General features: G+C 40.0%; 1 protein-coding gene across 3 annotated transcripts in view; it reads right to left on the bottom strand.

Annotated features, from left to right (window-relative positions):
- Window positions 1-617: 617 nt before the first annotated feature.
- The window catches only part of ccdc24 (coiled-coil domain containing 24), a 24,610-nt gene continuing 8,768 nt past the window's right edge, over window positions 618-16,459 (bottom strand). For 2 of the 3 annotated variants that reach the window (XM_086094643.1, XM_086094651.1), the window contains 7 exons: window positions 15,800-15,963; window positions 9,340-9,435; window positions 9,148-9,246; window positions 3,623-3,677; window positions 2,841-2,904; window positions 2,592-2,688; window positions 618-1,806 (listed from right to left, as the gene is read on the bottom strand). In XM_086094643.1, the coding sequence (XP_085950769.1) occupies window positions 1,467-1,806; window positions 2,592-2,688; window positions 2,841-2,904; window positions 3,623-3,677; window positions 9,148-9,246; window positions 9,340-9,435; window positions 15,800-15,963 (915 nt within the window). In that variant the 3' untranslated portion in view covers window positions 618-1,466. The remainder of the gene's footprint in view (window positions 1,807-2,591; window positions 2,689-2,840; window positions 2,905-3,622; window positions 3,678-9,147; window positions 9,247-9,339; window positions 9,436-15,799; window positions 15,964-16,459) is intronic. The other variant, XM_086094658.1, reaches the window with a different exon arrangement.

Raw genomic sequence — 16,459 nt, 5'->3', positions numbered from 1 at the left:
GGAATGTTCTTTATTACGCACACCGTCACATTAAAAGCGCCGAGAAACCACGACACAACAGAGAAATTGAAGGAGTGTTTTAAAGTGCTCATTTTAATTATTTATTTGGAAGACTATGTCATATTTTGTGTTTGGTAACGTGACTGAGGGTTTATTTTGATTTTTTTGCTTCATTTCCGGATTTAACAAACCGGATGTGACGCAGCAGAATGAGGGCGTCGGTGATTGGTTCATAAATCAAGTCCAGTTTTAGCGTGCTTAAAAATGTGAAATTAATCTCTCTCCATATATATATATATATATATTTATAGATATCGAAAGTAAAAATAACACAAAACAACCCGTCTATCGGTCTGTCTTGTGTCTGTCCGTCCATCTAGATCACATCAAGATCTCTCATTCTGCAGAAGCCTGAACATTTGGATCAGGTGTGCTGGAAGAGGGAAATATTACCATGCAGGAAAGTGGCCCCTGTGCACCGGATTTGGACACCGTTGATTTAGATGGATTTGGGATTACGTTCTAATCCAAATTGATTATAATTTTTTTTTAAACTGTTCAAAACAGTTGTTTCGGCAGGAATTCCAGTAAAATTGCAGTAGATTGTATTGATTAGTTTCGATTTTTATTTTGATTTGAAGATGCTGTGATTCATTCTGTATTTCACTTTTTGTTGTTGTTGCTATTTTATTTTCCATATTTGAAAGTGCTACATAAAAATAAAAAAAATCCACCTATCCATCCAGACACAAATAAGAGAAGCAACTGGTTGTCTTGAGTGTTTCTATAACATGTCTCACAAGTCAATCAACACAACAACAAAAAATGATAAGGAGCTAGGTTAGCCATATTAGCCACTCCAATGTAGCTACCAGACAAGCAAACAGTTAGCCCAGCTTCTTCTTTCACCGCAGACAAGCTAACAGTTAGCTAGTTTTCAGACAAGCTAACAGCTAGCTAGTTTTCAGATAAGCATATAACAGTTAGACTAGCTTCTACATTTGTTTGGGGGAGTAGACCTGTGATTATTTCTTTTCAAACTGAGACAAATGCATATCAGCCCTGTTTTTAAATAGGAATGCAATTTTTCTTTTTAAAATCTGCCTTTCTTTATAAATACATAGCGAGACACTATGTGCAAATGAGTCACACTCTCCACTACAATCACACCTTTTAGTAAATATCTCCTGAAGAAAAACCTTAGATGACGTCAACTTGGATGGCTGACATGTCACGGAAGTGACTTGGTTGTAAACACTTGTACAGATAGTCTTGTTAAAAAAACAAAAACAAAAAACAATGTCCCATGTTTTTTTCCGTGACTACCACTGACGAGTGACACCTGGTAGCTTCTTTGCTATTGGCTCACATATTGTCCACGGTGAGCCTTTTTCTTACTCTCTCTGCAATCTTTCACTGCACACAAAATTTACAGATAAGCTTCTTATGTGCATAATTTCCCCTTCCTACCCAGGCTGGAGATAGAGTGCCGGGAAGAAGGGTGAGCTATCCGTAGTAGTGAGAAGCCGCCAGAGGAAATCCGAGTCATCTTCCCCCGGGCGCGAATGCTGCATCAGGACCGGGTCGCTGGCGGGGGTTTTAAGGCGGACTTTTCTGTGTCGAGACGCCGACGTGGCACTTTTATGCCGAGTCCTTGGGGTGGTCTCCGAAGCGTCGATCGGCTTTAGGGAGCCGCAAAAGTTCAGGTGAGGTGGAGTGGAGGGAGGGTGTGGCCTTCGGAGAGAGGTAGACGTTAATGTGTACAAGGCTTTATCGGAGTTCTTTTGTCCTGTTGACAGTCTGCAACTGGTGACCACGGCGATGGGAGGGGAAGACACAAACGGACAAAAATGATGTTTATATTTAGGTAAAAAGCAGCTCCATCCATCCATCTTATCTATGCATCTATCCATCATGTCTATCGCAGTGTTTCCCACAGATTTGAAATCTATTTTGGTGGGTGGACTCCAGGAGGGTGAGGGGCCAGAGAGATGTTCTGAGTCCTGTTACTTGCGTCTCCTCTAACATCATGATCCACAAGTGAGTGACAGCGAACTCATGGTACATGCGGTATATCTGGTCGCGACATGTTTTTTTTTTTATATATATATATTTTTTTATAAAATTTTCTTGAAATCTACTTGGGTGGTGGCCAGTTTACTTGGGTGGCCCGCCCAAGTATTAGCATGGTGTGGGAAACACTGAATTTGATCCATCCACCCATCCATCCATTTTATCCATCCATCCATCCATCCAATCAATCCATACATCAATCTATTTTATCCATCCATCATCCATTTTATCCATCATCCATCTTATCCATCATACATCCATCATTATCCATCTAATCCATCCATCCATCCATTTAATCCATCCATCCATCAATTTTATCCATCCATCTATCTATCCATCCATCTAATCAATCCATCATCCATCCATCAATTTATCCCATCTATCTATCTATCTATCAATCCATTCATCCATCTAATCAATCCATCCATCAATATATCCTATCCATCCATCCATCCATCTATCTATCTATCTTATCCATCCATCCATCCATCCACCCATCAGATATATATCCACCATACCTAAATGTCGGTCTCACTGCTTTTTCTTCGACAGGCGAGGGAGGCGAGGGATATTGCTCAAAGTCTTTTTGAATAGCCCCTCTCAGTTCTTTCAATTCTAAAACAAAACACGTGCAGTACAAACAACAAACATGTCAATTATATCAGCTGTATTCAAATACTTTTTCAGTACAGGAGACCAAACCCCAGCCATTTGCATCAATAGGCCACTAGATGGCGGCATTGGTCCAAACGTTCCTCCAGCCGTACCTGCAAGGGTTGGTTCACTATTGACCCCCTCAGTCTGACTCCTGCACTGCTTTTTGATCATTTCCTGCAAATCACAGCACAAAAGGGCACGCACGTTACATTAAATGTACTTATAGCAGTATGGTCTGCGACTACTGAAGCCAGGATGGTAGAGTAGATGGTAAATGTACTACATTGATCAGAGAATGCCTTTGGAAAGAGCAGAGGAAGCGAATGGGCTAAAAATAACTAACAGGGAGAGAGGAGAGGAATTTGTGCATGCAACCACTAAACGCTTAAACAGAAGTGTTCCATCGTAATATGCGCTCAGAAATTCCCGTCCAGAGCAAATAGCAATCAGCGTGTGTGCGTGTTAGCAACCCAAATCATTTTTTTTTTGCAAATATGATAAATTTTTGCCTAAATCATCTCCTCATGATGCAAATGGTTCAATTTGGTTGTGTTTCCTGAAATATCAAAAAAAAAAAAATACTTAGGCGATTATGTTAAGAAGGCGTCGATATACAACATTGATTTAAAAAAAATGCAGCATTTTTTGTTTTTATCCCACTAGAACAATACATGAACAGATGCAGTAATGTGAGGGGCTCAAGGAAAAGCCATGTGTTTTTTTTGCATGTGTTTATGCACGAGTATGGGGGAGAAAAAAAGTTTCACGGTCAGCAGAATCCACGGCTCACATCGATATAGTAAATATGACTCTTATCCACACATAGTTGAAGGCTTTAGGGATTAAAACAAAAGAGGATTAAAGATTAATTCACGACCCCGTCCTGCCTTACCTGTGCGTGATGTACTTGTGCTTTCAGTGTCGAGCATTCTTCAGTCAGGATAGATCTGCAAACGGTTACGGTGGTAGGTTAGGAGGGAGGCATTTTAATGGGTATGGGCTTAGGTTGTAAAAAGGGTAGGTACAGTAGTTAGTAGAACCCTTCTTCATAGGGGCAATTTGGTGTCGGCGGAACTTCCACCTTTCACCGCGGAAGTTTAGTTGAGCTGACAACGAGTTGGATGTGAGCTGTTTTGACATATTCCACTAGTTTTGATGCCTTGTTTTGTCCTGGTTAGGCAAAACTATGATGAGGCAAAGTACTTAACTCATTCACTCCCAACCATTTTCATCGAAGCAACCCCCTTCTCTCCCGGCTGTTTTAATGGATTTTGACAGATTTTGCAAGGTCCACAGAATATTCTGTTCTACTGCTATAAAAACATGGAACCTGCCAAAAGAAAGATTAGAGTCTTTTCTTTTATCAGGAAATAAAAGTGTATTTCTATCTGTTTCCGTTTTGCAGCAATTAGCATTAAAATATAGCAAATTTTCATCATTATTCACAAACCTGTTGAAAACACTGGCAAAAAGAGCTTGTTGCAACATGGCCCTGGCTGATCTCTTATACTCTGCTGCCACCTGCTGGACGTTTTTTTGTAATAACTACCATTGCTTTAAAATACCTCGTCATGTCAGAAGCTGTATTAAAGCCTTCTGTTTGTGCTACTATAAAAACAAAACAAAAAAACAGCAGCATATAAATACATTTTGGGGAATAAAGGACATTTAGTATTTAACGTTTTATAAGTTTATGAGTTAACATCTCCTGCTGACTCACAGTCACAAATCTAATGCGGCAGCCATTAGAGTTGTGACTGGATGAATGAGTGTGTATAAGTATAAATTCTGCGCTCTCTCTCTCTCTCTCTCTGAGAGAGAGAGAGAGAAACTAATGCTAAAATTTTGAACGTTACAGTACTCACTAAAGTCACTAAACAAAAAACTACATAGAACAGACAACACAATAGAACTCCTATATTGAACATGGTGAAATGCATTGTGGGAGTACTCAAATTAAAATTCACATCTGAGGGAGTGACGTCATTGTTTTCAGCACATTGAGACTCGCGTCCATAAACAGCAACAGGGAAGGAGAGAGAGTCACGCTTTTAAGATACAAGTAAAAGTCACTATTTTGCGTTTGTGTCGGCTAAAAACAAAAAATAGTAAGGTTGTGCTGTCGAGTGTTGTCTATGTAGCATTGGTAACGCACACAAAAATAAAATAAAATTTAAAAAAAACACAGGGCAGTATGCCTTCACAGTCGATTGTGTGACAGCATTTCAACAATTTCTATTAGTTGAAATTGTTTTTCTACTTTTGTTAACAAGAGTATGAAAATGGATATTTAGAACAGATATAAAATTGTGATTAATCGTGATTTAAGCAGTGAAGTCATGCGATTAATTACAATTAAAAAATGTAATTCCATGACGAGATGATTATTAAAAATTAGGGGCGTCAGGCGATTACATTTTTTACTCGTAATTAATCGCATGACTTTACTAGTTAACTCACAATCACAAATTTTATATCCGTTCTAAATGTACATTTGCATACTATTGTGGAAAACAACAAAAGTGGAAACAAATGTTAAACCCATAGAAATAGTTCAAATGAATTTTTGACGTTTATAGCCGTCAATGGCAGTGAATGAGTTAATCACTATATTTATCAATAATGTACATAATAAATGTTAAGTTTTGCCTTTACAACATTAATAGTTAAATATGCCAAGTAAATACAACTGCCTTTATTTAGGAAATTATAAAAAAAAATAATAATAATTTTGTGAAGTCGAGAAAGACTGACTTTTAAAGTTATATATTTAAAATAAAAACAAGTAGCAAATTTGTTAAGTAGAACTTTGAAAAGACCCATTCTAAAAATAATAATAATAATATATACAATTATAATTATGTTACGCAACAAAGGTGACTGTGATTATTTATTAATGATCACTGTTACAAACAGAATTCTAATTAAGTGAAAAAACTGGCTGCCATTTTCATGTTAAGCAATGTAGTCGGTATCTGCTAAATGTAAAAGTAACTTGTAATCTAAGTATCAAAGTTACTTTTTTTTTTTTTTTAAAGGACTTCCTTTAAAAAGTAAAGTCAATTCAAGTAAATCAGTAAAGTTACTTTTTATCTATTGATATATATATATATATAGGACAAAAAAAGTTGCTGGGTGGTTGCGTTAGAAGTTTGGAGCCCAAGCAGATTGAACAAGGAAATTACACAGGTGGGTCGGGAGGTATGCGAGTAGATAATCAGGAGAGAGAGGAAGGTATTGCGGTAGGTCTGCTGTGTAGATGAAAAGCAAATCTATTCAAAGACTAAAGCCACATATTCTGCAGTTGTTTTTTTCCATTGGAAACCTATAGAGACACAAGTAACAATCTGGGTCATGTAGGAAACTTCAGGTCCCCAGTCACACTATAAATGAGTCTCTATTAAAAAGTTGCACACAGGCAGGAGGAGATGGCTTAACAAAGCAAGGACAAATACGAGCCAGTCGTTTTTCCCGATGGAAGCGGCCGTCCCCCTCCAGTTACATAAGCGCGCTCGAGCCGCCCGTCGACCGGCGTCCGGCTCGGGACGCCGCTTTCTCACAATGGGCTCTTTTGTTCTGCTCAAGTCAGGAAATGGAAGAAAGAAAGAGAGAAAGAGTGAGAGGGAGGGAGGGAGGGTGGGTGGGAGAGAAGAGAGAGGAACAGGCGCTCTTCCAAGGTAGCCCCATTGACCGCACTGCTACCACGAAGGAAGGAAAGGAAAGATGGAGGGCGAAGGAGGCGAGAAAAGGGGAAAAGCTGTCTGGGACGGATGTGGGGCGACTGAGGCAAGAAAATGGGGTGATGCTCCACTCGTCGTGTTTAACAAACAATTCAGTTCAATGAAAGAAAAATGTTTTCCTCTGGACAATAGACGTTTACAACCCAAACAACTTAAAACCACTTTACATCTTGTAATATATTTGAAGCAACGACACTATGTTGAGCATTCTGATTCTGATATTTGGTGGAATAAAATTCTGATAACAGATGAATCAACCGATGGAATGAATCAAACAAATTTCAGTTTTGGTCCCTTCACATTTCATAACTTCGGTCCTCGAGTGCTGCAGTCCTGCATGCTTTAGATCAGTGGTCCTCAACCCTGGTCCTCGGGGACCGGTATCCAGCCCGTTTTCCATGTCTCCTACAGCCAACACAGGTGGGAATTGTTATCAGGCTTCTCCAGAGCTTGCTAATTAGCTGATGATATGAATCACCTGTGTTGGCTGTGGGAGACATGGAAAACAGGTTGGATACCGGTCCCCGAGGACCAGGGTTGAGGACCACTGCTTTAGATGCTTTGAAATGATTAGCACAGCAAGTGCTGATAACGATCCTAATCATTTGAATCAGGTGTGTTGTAGAAGAGGAAACATCTAAAGCAAGCAGGACTGTTTGAGACTTATGGTTTACAACAATAAAGATATGAATTACAGGCAGAATATTTGACATTATTTTGCGCTTTAGTATTCAACTTTACAACAGAAAAAATCAGGAAAAAAAATATTTGGGGGGGGGGGCTGCTTAATGACATTATCTTTGTCTTATGTTGCAATTTGTTAACGTGTAAATAAAATAAAATAAAATCTATTGATTATTGTCCATTTTAAAAGAGCTGATATCGGCCAGCCAATGAATGTTTAAAAAATTGAATAATTTTCAAAGTTCCTAGTAAGTACTTTTTTTTTCAATATAATTCATTTTTTATTTTATTTTTTAAAGTTTTTTGGGTTATATTTTTGCAACATTTTATTTTCTCAATGCTTTTCAATAGGCGTCAATTATGTGCAGATTTGCGCTCTTTGTGGGTCGGCCCAGTCCCTATCCCCCACCAACTAACAGTTCTGCATGCTTTAGGTTCACCAATTCCGGTCCTCGAGGTCCGAAGTCCTGCAGGTTTTATATGTTTCCACCTACCAACACAACTGATACTACAGATCAGGATCGCTATCAGGCATGCTGATGAGCTAATTATAGGAATCAGGTGTGCTAGTGGGCGGAAACATCTTAAACCTACAGGAGTCTGGACCTCGAGGACCGGAATTGGTGAACCCTGTTGACTATGTATTGATCTTTGTGTGGTTAAAAATGAAGATTGTGTAATAGGTGAAAACACAATTTATGATGATAAAATAAAGGCTCGCTAGCACATCAGTTACTGCTAGCCGCAAAATGGCTGCCACTACCCACAATGCAACACGCTTTGCATTTTAGCCCCCCTCCCCCCAAAAAATGAAATAAATAAAGATACCTTCTTAGTCTACTGCGGCCGTGCCAAGGCTGTTCATAAACTGAAAATTTGTTTAAATGTTCCTTTTAGAAATGGTTCATAAACCGAATTATTCATAAACTGGGTCGTTCGTAAACCGAAGTTTAGAGATAGACCGATATGCTTCTTTTTATGCGATTTTGAAGCCGATATACAAGGTGTCAAAATTTTTAATAATAAAATAATAATAACAACTCCAGCACTTGACTGCTTAAATGCCTTCAAGCACGTGTTTATTAAGCAGCTTTTGTGATTTGCAACATGTTAAAGTTTTTTTGTTTGCCATCAGCTTTTGCACCAACTATAATGCCAACTCCCAAATAGCCACTAATTCGCGAGCTAACCGTTAGCTCACGGGCTAACCATTTACCCACACTCTAACCCCGGGATAACTCCCAAATAGCCGCTAAAAAAATGGCTATTAGGTTAGAGCGCGAGCTAACCGTTAGCTCGTGGGCTAATAGCCGCTAATTCGCGGGCTAACCATTCACCCGCATGCTAACTCCCAAATAGCTGCTAATTCGCGAGCTAACTGTTAGCTCGTGGGCTAACTGTTCACCCACACACTAACCCTGGGATAACTCCCAAACAGCCGCTAAGAAACAGCTATTAGGTTAGCCGCAGCTAGCCATTAGCTCGCGGGCTAATAGCCACTAATTGCTGCTCAATGGCTGTTAGCACTGCACGAGCAATTAATAAGATGGTGCTGTGGGCGGGCCAATGCTGCAGGGAGTAAACAGCCGCTGTTTCAAAGAAGACGGAGGAGAAAAGCGCCCATAGGAGCAAAAATAACAGTTTTTAACTCATTCACTGCCACAAATTAAAAAAATTGTATTATTAAAAATTAGGGGCGACAAGCAATTAATTTATTTTTTATTATAATTAATCACATGACTTAACTAGTTAACTAATGATTAATCACAAATTGTATATCTGTTCTAAATGTACAATAAAAAAATTCTATGTTTTCATACTCTTGTTAACAAAAAATAATAGAAATAGTTAAAATGAATTGTTGACGTTTATAGCCGTCAATGGCAGTGAAGCCATCAAAACATAAAAAGAGGACGATTATCTGCCGGGCCGATTATCGCTCTATCCCTACCACTGCATTACTCTTTTAAGAGCTCGCAACTTTACGACTTACTTAAGATGTTCAACCACACTGTTGATGTCGGTGATGTTCAGCTTATCCTTCATGGCTTCAATCTCGTCTTCGATGCTCGACTGGATGGAAGCGCGTGAGCTTCGAGACAGAAACAAAGAAAGTAAGACAGTGACATCGCGACACGTGCTGCACGGCGGTGCTCGGCGGTGCTCGGCGGTGCTCGGCCCACACCTGAGTTCATCTTTGGGCTCTGAGCCGATGTCAAGGCGGCCCAGGGCAAAGTTTACAGTCTTCGTGTCGTAACGACTCAAGAACTCCTCATCGGGCCTGTAACGACAAGACGACACCTGCGACGTCACGGTGCATCAAGACACTCGCAACGAAAATAAGAGCTGATCCCAGCTATGATTATATGAGCCCTTTAAACATAGACCTTAAAATGGAAAAGTTGTGCAGCGGCATCATATATTCTGGAAAATCCTTGAGGGGGGAAAACAAAGTAAGTAAAGCAGGCAGCCGCAGGCGAGCCAACAGCCTGCTTGCTTTTATTGTCCATGCATTAGAGAAAATGAGGCTTTTCTACCCGGAGACAAATCACACAGATACTGACTGGTGTGTGTGTGAGAGAGAGAGAGAGAGAGAGAGAGAGAGAGAATGGATGGCCGGGCATCCGGACCACACAGGAGGAGTCCAATAAGATAAATCAGTTGACTTTTATAAGGCACACCCCCCCCCCATGCGCCCTCACACAGATGGCCGAAATCACAATAAAGAAAAATCTGACATTTGCCACCCACGGCTCCCGCGGGTTTGACGTCAAGCAACTTTGCCCCGGCTGCGACTCGCCCTGGTAATTAGATTGCGCGTGTATACAATATAAAGAGAGAGAGAGAAAAAGTATTAACGCTTGAAGAATTGTTTGCTTTTGCAACGACAGAACATTAAACAAATGAACAAATCAACACTGTATTGTCGTATATCGGTCAGTTTTATGAGCATTACTCACTTTATAAGCCTGAGTACTGTACATTGGGGGGGGGGGGATCTTTGAATGTCTCACGATTGGATTCGATTCCGATTTTTGGGTCTTCGATTCGATTCAGAATCGACTTTCGATTAACTCATTCACTGCCATTGACGGCTATAGATCAATGAATAATAAATAATGAATACAATTAATTTCAACTATTTCTATTAGTTTAACATTTTTCCCCACTTTTGTTAACAAGAGTATGAAAACCTAGAATTTTTTTTATTATTATTGTACATTTAGAACAGATATAAAATTTGTGATTAATCGTGAGTTAACTAGTAAAGTCATGTGATTAATTATGATGAAAAATTTAATCGCCTGACGCCCTTAATTTTTAATAATCTTTTCTTAAAAAAAAAAAAAGATTCTTAAAAATAAAATAAAAAATAAATTAAATTACTTTTTTTTTTAAAGAAGAAAAGATTAAAAATTAGGAATTTTTCATAATGAATCCCATGACTTCACTAGTTAACTCACGATTAATCACAATTTTTATATATTTTCTAAATGTACAATAAAAATTAATTTTTCTAGGTTTTCATACTCTTGTTGACGTCTATAGCCGTCAATGGCAGTGAATGAGTTAAGAAAAATTTTGATTCAAAATGATTTGATTGACAATGACTTTTTCTTCAATCTATAGATGTGCAAGGAACTGTAATGATCTACTCCAGTCTGACTCGCTAATGCTAATTAGCGCGCTACTCGCGGCACTTTTATCACTCAAAAGGACGGCTCCACACTGCAAAAAAACTTGATCGTGACTTTTTCCTTCTACTCTCTAATGTGGCTACAACTTAACAGTGTATCAGACCGCGTGGAACCACACTGCCCCTCAGTGGCCAAACCGGGTACAACATGAACAGCGCTCCAAATAAAGGCACACCACAGACAAAGACAAGACAGTTAAAATAATTGAAATAAAATCGATTTTGGGGGACATTTAAAAGCGATTCTGAATCGTACTAAATGAGAATCGCTATTCTTATGAGAATCGATTTTTTGGCACACCCCTACTGTATATATAGACACACAAACACAAGTAAAAAATAGTCTGGCAAAGCTCCCCTAGTAAATAACAATGGACTACATTTACAGACAATGGGGACGTTATACAATGTATTCGACTTGACAAATGTGACACGGAAACAATTTCAAAAGTAACTTCTCCAAATCCAATGAGATCTGCTGAAGCTTGTATTAGTGAGTAAATGCTTTAGGGCAGGGGTGGCCAAGTTGGGCGCTCGAGAGCCCCTATCCAGCCTGATTTCCATGTTTCTCACCACTAACACACCTGATTCATGATCAGGATCGTTATCAGCAAAGCTGATGAGCTGATCATTAGATGCAGCTGCGCTAAAGGAGGGAGACATGGGAAACAGGCTGGATAGGGGCTCTCGAGGACCCAACTTGGCCACCCCTGCTTTAGGGTAGTTTTATTTTATTCTTTTAAAGTGGAAGTTAACCATAACATTTTTTTGATTTGACACAAGCAGACCGGTTGCTTCTTTCATTGCTGCATGTAAGTTGGAGTTTTCGAGAGAATGAGTCATTTCTTAAAGGGCAAGTCAACTTTAAACATTTCTTGACAATAATATGTTATATGTGACCTCACTAGTCTAAGAATGACATTCTGATTAACATTACATTTGTGGAATATGAGTCAAGCAGCAAAATCCATCTCAGGTGGCGGCCATTTTGCCACTTGCAACGACCAATCGCAGCTCATCTGTTTTCTGAAGCTGAGCTGTGATTGATCGTTACCTGAGACCTAAGCAACTGTGATGTCATCTTCAGTCGACAGCGAGTGGCAAAATGGCTGCCACCCTGCGATGGATACAAAAAAAAAAGTGTATTTTGCTCCTTATTAATTCATATTCCACAAACAATATTAATCAGAATACCGTGTTTAGATAGACTAGTGGGCACAAATAGAACATCAAGAAATTTTTGACTTTGACTTTAAAAAAAGCTCGGCTGTTCTCTTCTTCTCACCTTCTATCCCTTGTTTGCCAAGTTGCTAACTTCGAAAGTGAATTTGCGGCTCGAATTCCCGTTTAGAAGTATTAAACCTGGCAGTACTGTGCGCTGTATATATCTTTTTATATGTATTTTGCTCCCTCCATATATGAACCAAAAAAGAGCGCACTTGCTGGCTAGCATCGTGTTTAAGCCTGCGTTAAGCACAGCTGTCGGCTAGGTGTGACATCATCTGTCAGCACTTTTTTAACTCATTCACTGCCATTGACGACTATAGACGTCAAAAATTTATTTCAATTATTTCTAGTAGTTTCACATTTTTTTCCACTTTTGTTAACAAGAGTATGAAAACCTAGAAAAAAATGTATAATACATTTAGAATAGATATAAAATTTGTGATTATGGGCGTCAGACGATGACATTTTTTAATTGTAATTAATCGCATGACTTCAATAGTTAACTCACGATTAATCACAAATTTAATATCTGTTCTAAATGTACAATAAAAAAATTCATACTCTCAAAAGTGGAAAAAAATGTGAAACTAATAGAAATAGTTCAAATGAATTTTTGACGTCTATAGCCGTCAATGGCAGTGAATTAGTTAATTGGCTGCCGCTAGATGACATCACTTCTAGGTGACAACGTAAAAGGACTACAACTGTTGCTGTTTCTTCTAGCTAACAGCCGTACTGTAACATACATTTGAAGGCTAATGTATTGAATTAATTGCCAAAGACAAAAACGAAGGACGTTTTTGCTATCGTTTTTAAGTAATTTTGTTAACGTTAAATGTAGTTTTTTTATTGTTGCGGGGTTGCGGGGTTGCGGGGTGGGGGGGTGCTGGGGGTGGGGGGTGTCTGGGGGATTGGGGGCATGGGGGCGGCTGGGGCTGGGTTGGGGTGGGTGGCGGGGGGTGGATGGGGGGCGGGGGGTGGTGGGGGGGCGGGGGTTGGGGGCCGGTGGGGTGCCTGGTGGGCCTGCAGTGCCCCGTCCTGCTGCGTTGGGCCGGGGGCGCGGGCCGTGTTGGGGCGGGGGGCGCTCCTGCTCCTGGGTTTGCTCTCCGGCCGGTGGCCCTGGTGGGGCCCGGGGGTCGTCCTTTGGCGCTGCCGCGGCCTGGGGGGCCCTGAGGTGTTGCGCTTGCTCTGTTCCGGCGGGGGTCGACGGCTCCCCTCTTTGGTGGAGATTTTCATGCATGCCAGATCCACCACACCAGCATCTACCGAAACTCAGACACAATCTGTTTCCTCCTCAGGTTATTGAATCGGTGGAGGCTGGTGTCTCGGATCTCACGCGGCTTCGTCTGTCCTTCCTTCCTTTTCTCGGTCTCTCCGTTGGTCTCTTGAGGCCTCCCTGACTTTATGTTTTTTGGATTTGTTGGGGTCTGGATGTTTCTTGGGCTGGGGAGGAGTTCTGGTGGGGGGTGTCTGGTCGGTGCTGGATTTCACCTTCCTTGGTTTTCTTCGGTCCCCTCGGGTCTCCTGGTGTTCGATTTAGGTGAACGGTATAAGATTTTTTTTTCTAATAGGTTTTCTGGTGAGCTAACAAACACACGCACGCACGCACGCACACACACATACTCACCCACACACACAAAAAAAAAAAAAAAAGTATGTATGTATGTATGTATATATGTATATATGTATGTATATATGTGTATATATATATATATATATATTAAAAAAAAAAAAAAAAAAAAAAAAAAAAAAAAAAAAAAAAAAAAAAAAAAAAGAGCAATGATGATGACATTTCCGAATGAACAATACTGAGCTCTTAAAAAGAAAAAAAAAAAAAAAAAAAAAAAAAAAAAAATGTAGTTTTTTTATTTTGTAAAATATATTTTTTTCAAGTTTAGTTTGAGTTATTTCATTACTTTTGCCCTCATGAAATGCTGAATGGACAAAGTAAAAAAAAAAAAACAATAGGAAGGAAGTCGGTATATTGACAGGCAATAAATAGTCACAAAACGAGAAAAAGGGACGCAACATTCCTGCCAGCAACAACTTTAGTTGCCAGGAGAATTACGAACACGCACTTGCAAACAAATACACACAAAGCAACGTTTTACGACTCATCCATGTTTTCCAATAAGTGACATTTGATCGCCAAGAAGTACTTGCCCGTCGAATGCCCTGACATTAGCGTGAGAAATTAAAAAGCAAACAGCAATTAGGTTGTTTTATCACCGCTCCTTAGATTTTTATAACGCTGATAACTTTCAGAAGGAAAAAAAAAAATAGACCCAGAGTGGCAAGGATGTCACTGAGAGCACTTAAAAAGCTGCATCAGCCGCTCAGACGACTCGATGTTTCTTCACTTATCGCAGCGGGGGCGCCGTTTTTTAAGATGTGTTTTTCGCCGGCCACTTAGCGCACGCTCCTATATTCAATCCAATAACTTAACACGGCGCTAACGGGGGCCGCTAAAATCAAGCGCTTTTCTCTGCCTCAAGTGACTTATTGTCTCTCACACAAACTTTTGTTCCTGCACTTTCCGTCTCATTTGTAACTGACAAGGGAGCAAAGTATCGTGTTTTATGGACGTTTTTGTTGGGAGGGGAAAATGTGCATTGAGGATGCGAGAGCGGGGAAAGGGGTGGGGGGGTGGGTGGGGGTGGGGGGGTACTTATCATCCTCTTGCATCCCAGCTGTTGGGACAAAGCAAGACGTGGTGGCAAGACAAATTACAAGCACACAAAAAAAAGGAGGACTTGCCTTCACTTTCTGTCCGTTTTTTTTTAACTTGAGGATAAAGTTGCTATCTCGCAGCCATCCTAAGATTTAACACATGGCTGAGGAAGCTTTTTCCTACCGGGGTGCCACACGCACTATAATGCTGTTGAAAAATTCACAGTGGTCACTGAAATAACTTCTGGCGAGAATGAAATCTGCCAAAACAAATATTGACACGCTACAAAACAACTTTTAGACTGCTTTTTTTTTTCTCTTTCCCAAGTCACTCCAATTCTCAAAATCAAAGGAACTCTATCTCCTGTGAAACACTGAAGGACTTTGATGTTTGGGATGCTTTGATCAATATAAATTACAATAAAATCTTATAAATATCTTTGTTTTAAGTTCTGTGTGTAAATAAAGAAATAAATCCAAAACATTTGCCATGGGGGGGAAAAAAGGCAATTTTTTTTGCCAATTTTAAATCAGCTGGCCAATTAATCAGCCGGGCCTTAGTAATAACATATTAATAATATAGTAATAACAGCGCAGTCTTACACCAAGGCTTGGTCACTGCAATGGTAATTTTAATAGCCAAATGTGGTAAATTATATCAATTATCTTTTGAATTAAGGTGGAAGGAAACATGTAACAATAGTTGACGCGAGAACAACAAATTAACAATGCGGGCTGTGTTTGAAAAAAAAAGAAAATGGCGCCCTTGATGAATTGAATAATAATAAAAAAATTGTAACTAAAACTGAATTTTTTCTGACCCAAGCAGTAAGTACAGTGAACCTTCTGCTGCGAATAGCAACAATTTAATGAATAATAGATGTCTCCTGGTATCATTCGAACCCACCTTTATAACGTTATCATAGTAAACAAATAAAATGTTACAAATTTTAAAAAAATACTCACAAACCTAAAAAATATATATATATATATATTCTCACAACATTTATGGTAGAAACAAGAGAGCTTATGAGTGACAACATGCACCGACCTTCCCTCCTTGAGGAATTTCTCTTGGAGATTCTCCAGCAGCATCTTGACCTCTGCCCTCACCAGCTCCTTGATCACCGGCGGGTCGGCCAGGGGGACCCTCGATCGGGAGAGCTGGGCCCCAACCTGCTGGCTGTCCTGCCATATCTTGTGCCACATGACTGCCTGTGAGAACACACAGGGAGGGCGAGAGCAGGGGGTGGAGATGATATCCATCGATTAGCACAAATACATAATTACATTTACGATTGTTGGCCCGACCATTTTCAGAGAAGACAGGGGGGAAGGGGGGGAGGGGGGTGTTTAAATTTGAACCGCGTACGGATTTTACCATGCATTGTAATTTATAGCTAAATAACTAGTGTTGTATCGGTCTTAGTCTCGAGGCCACTTTTTAAGTGTCAAGGTTTCGTTACGGAATCAAAGACATTTTTACTTGTTTTTGTCTCGGTCTCGCAGTGCGGAGTAAAGATTTTTGATCACCAGGCCAGTATTGCTGTGATCAGTGAGAAACGAAGAATGTAGGTGCTGCGCTGCCTTGCCAATGTTGCCTAGAGTGCTACGCCCCCTGCACACAGGGAGTGGATAGAGACGAGAATAGAGAAGCAGCTCCCCCGGAAAATATCATAACTTGCTTAGATTTGATGTTTCTTTGTATGAT

Source organism: Leptonotus elevatus, chromosome 1 (assembly GCF_054856555.1).
Source record: "Leptonotus elevatus isolate MCC_2025b chromosome 1, RoL_Lele_1.0, whole genome shotgun sequence".
Classification (NCBI taxonomy): domain Eukaryota; kingdom Metazoa; phylum Chordata; class Actinopteri; order Syngnathiformes; family Syngnathidae; genus Leptonotus; species Leptonotus elevatus.
The sequence above is the reverse complement of the archived record's forward strand: the minus strand, read 5'-3'. Positions and strand labels throughout refer to the sequence as shown.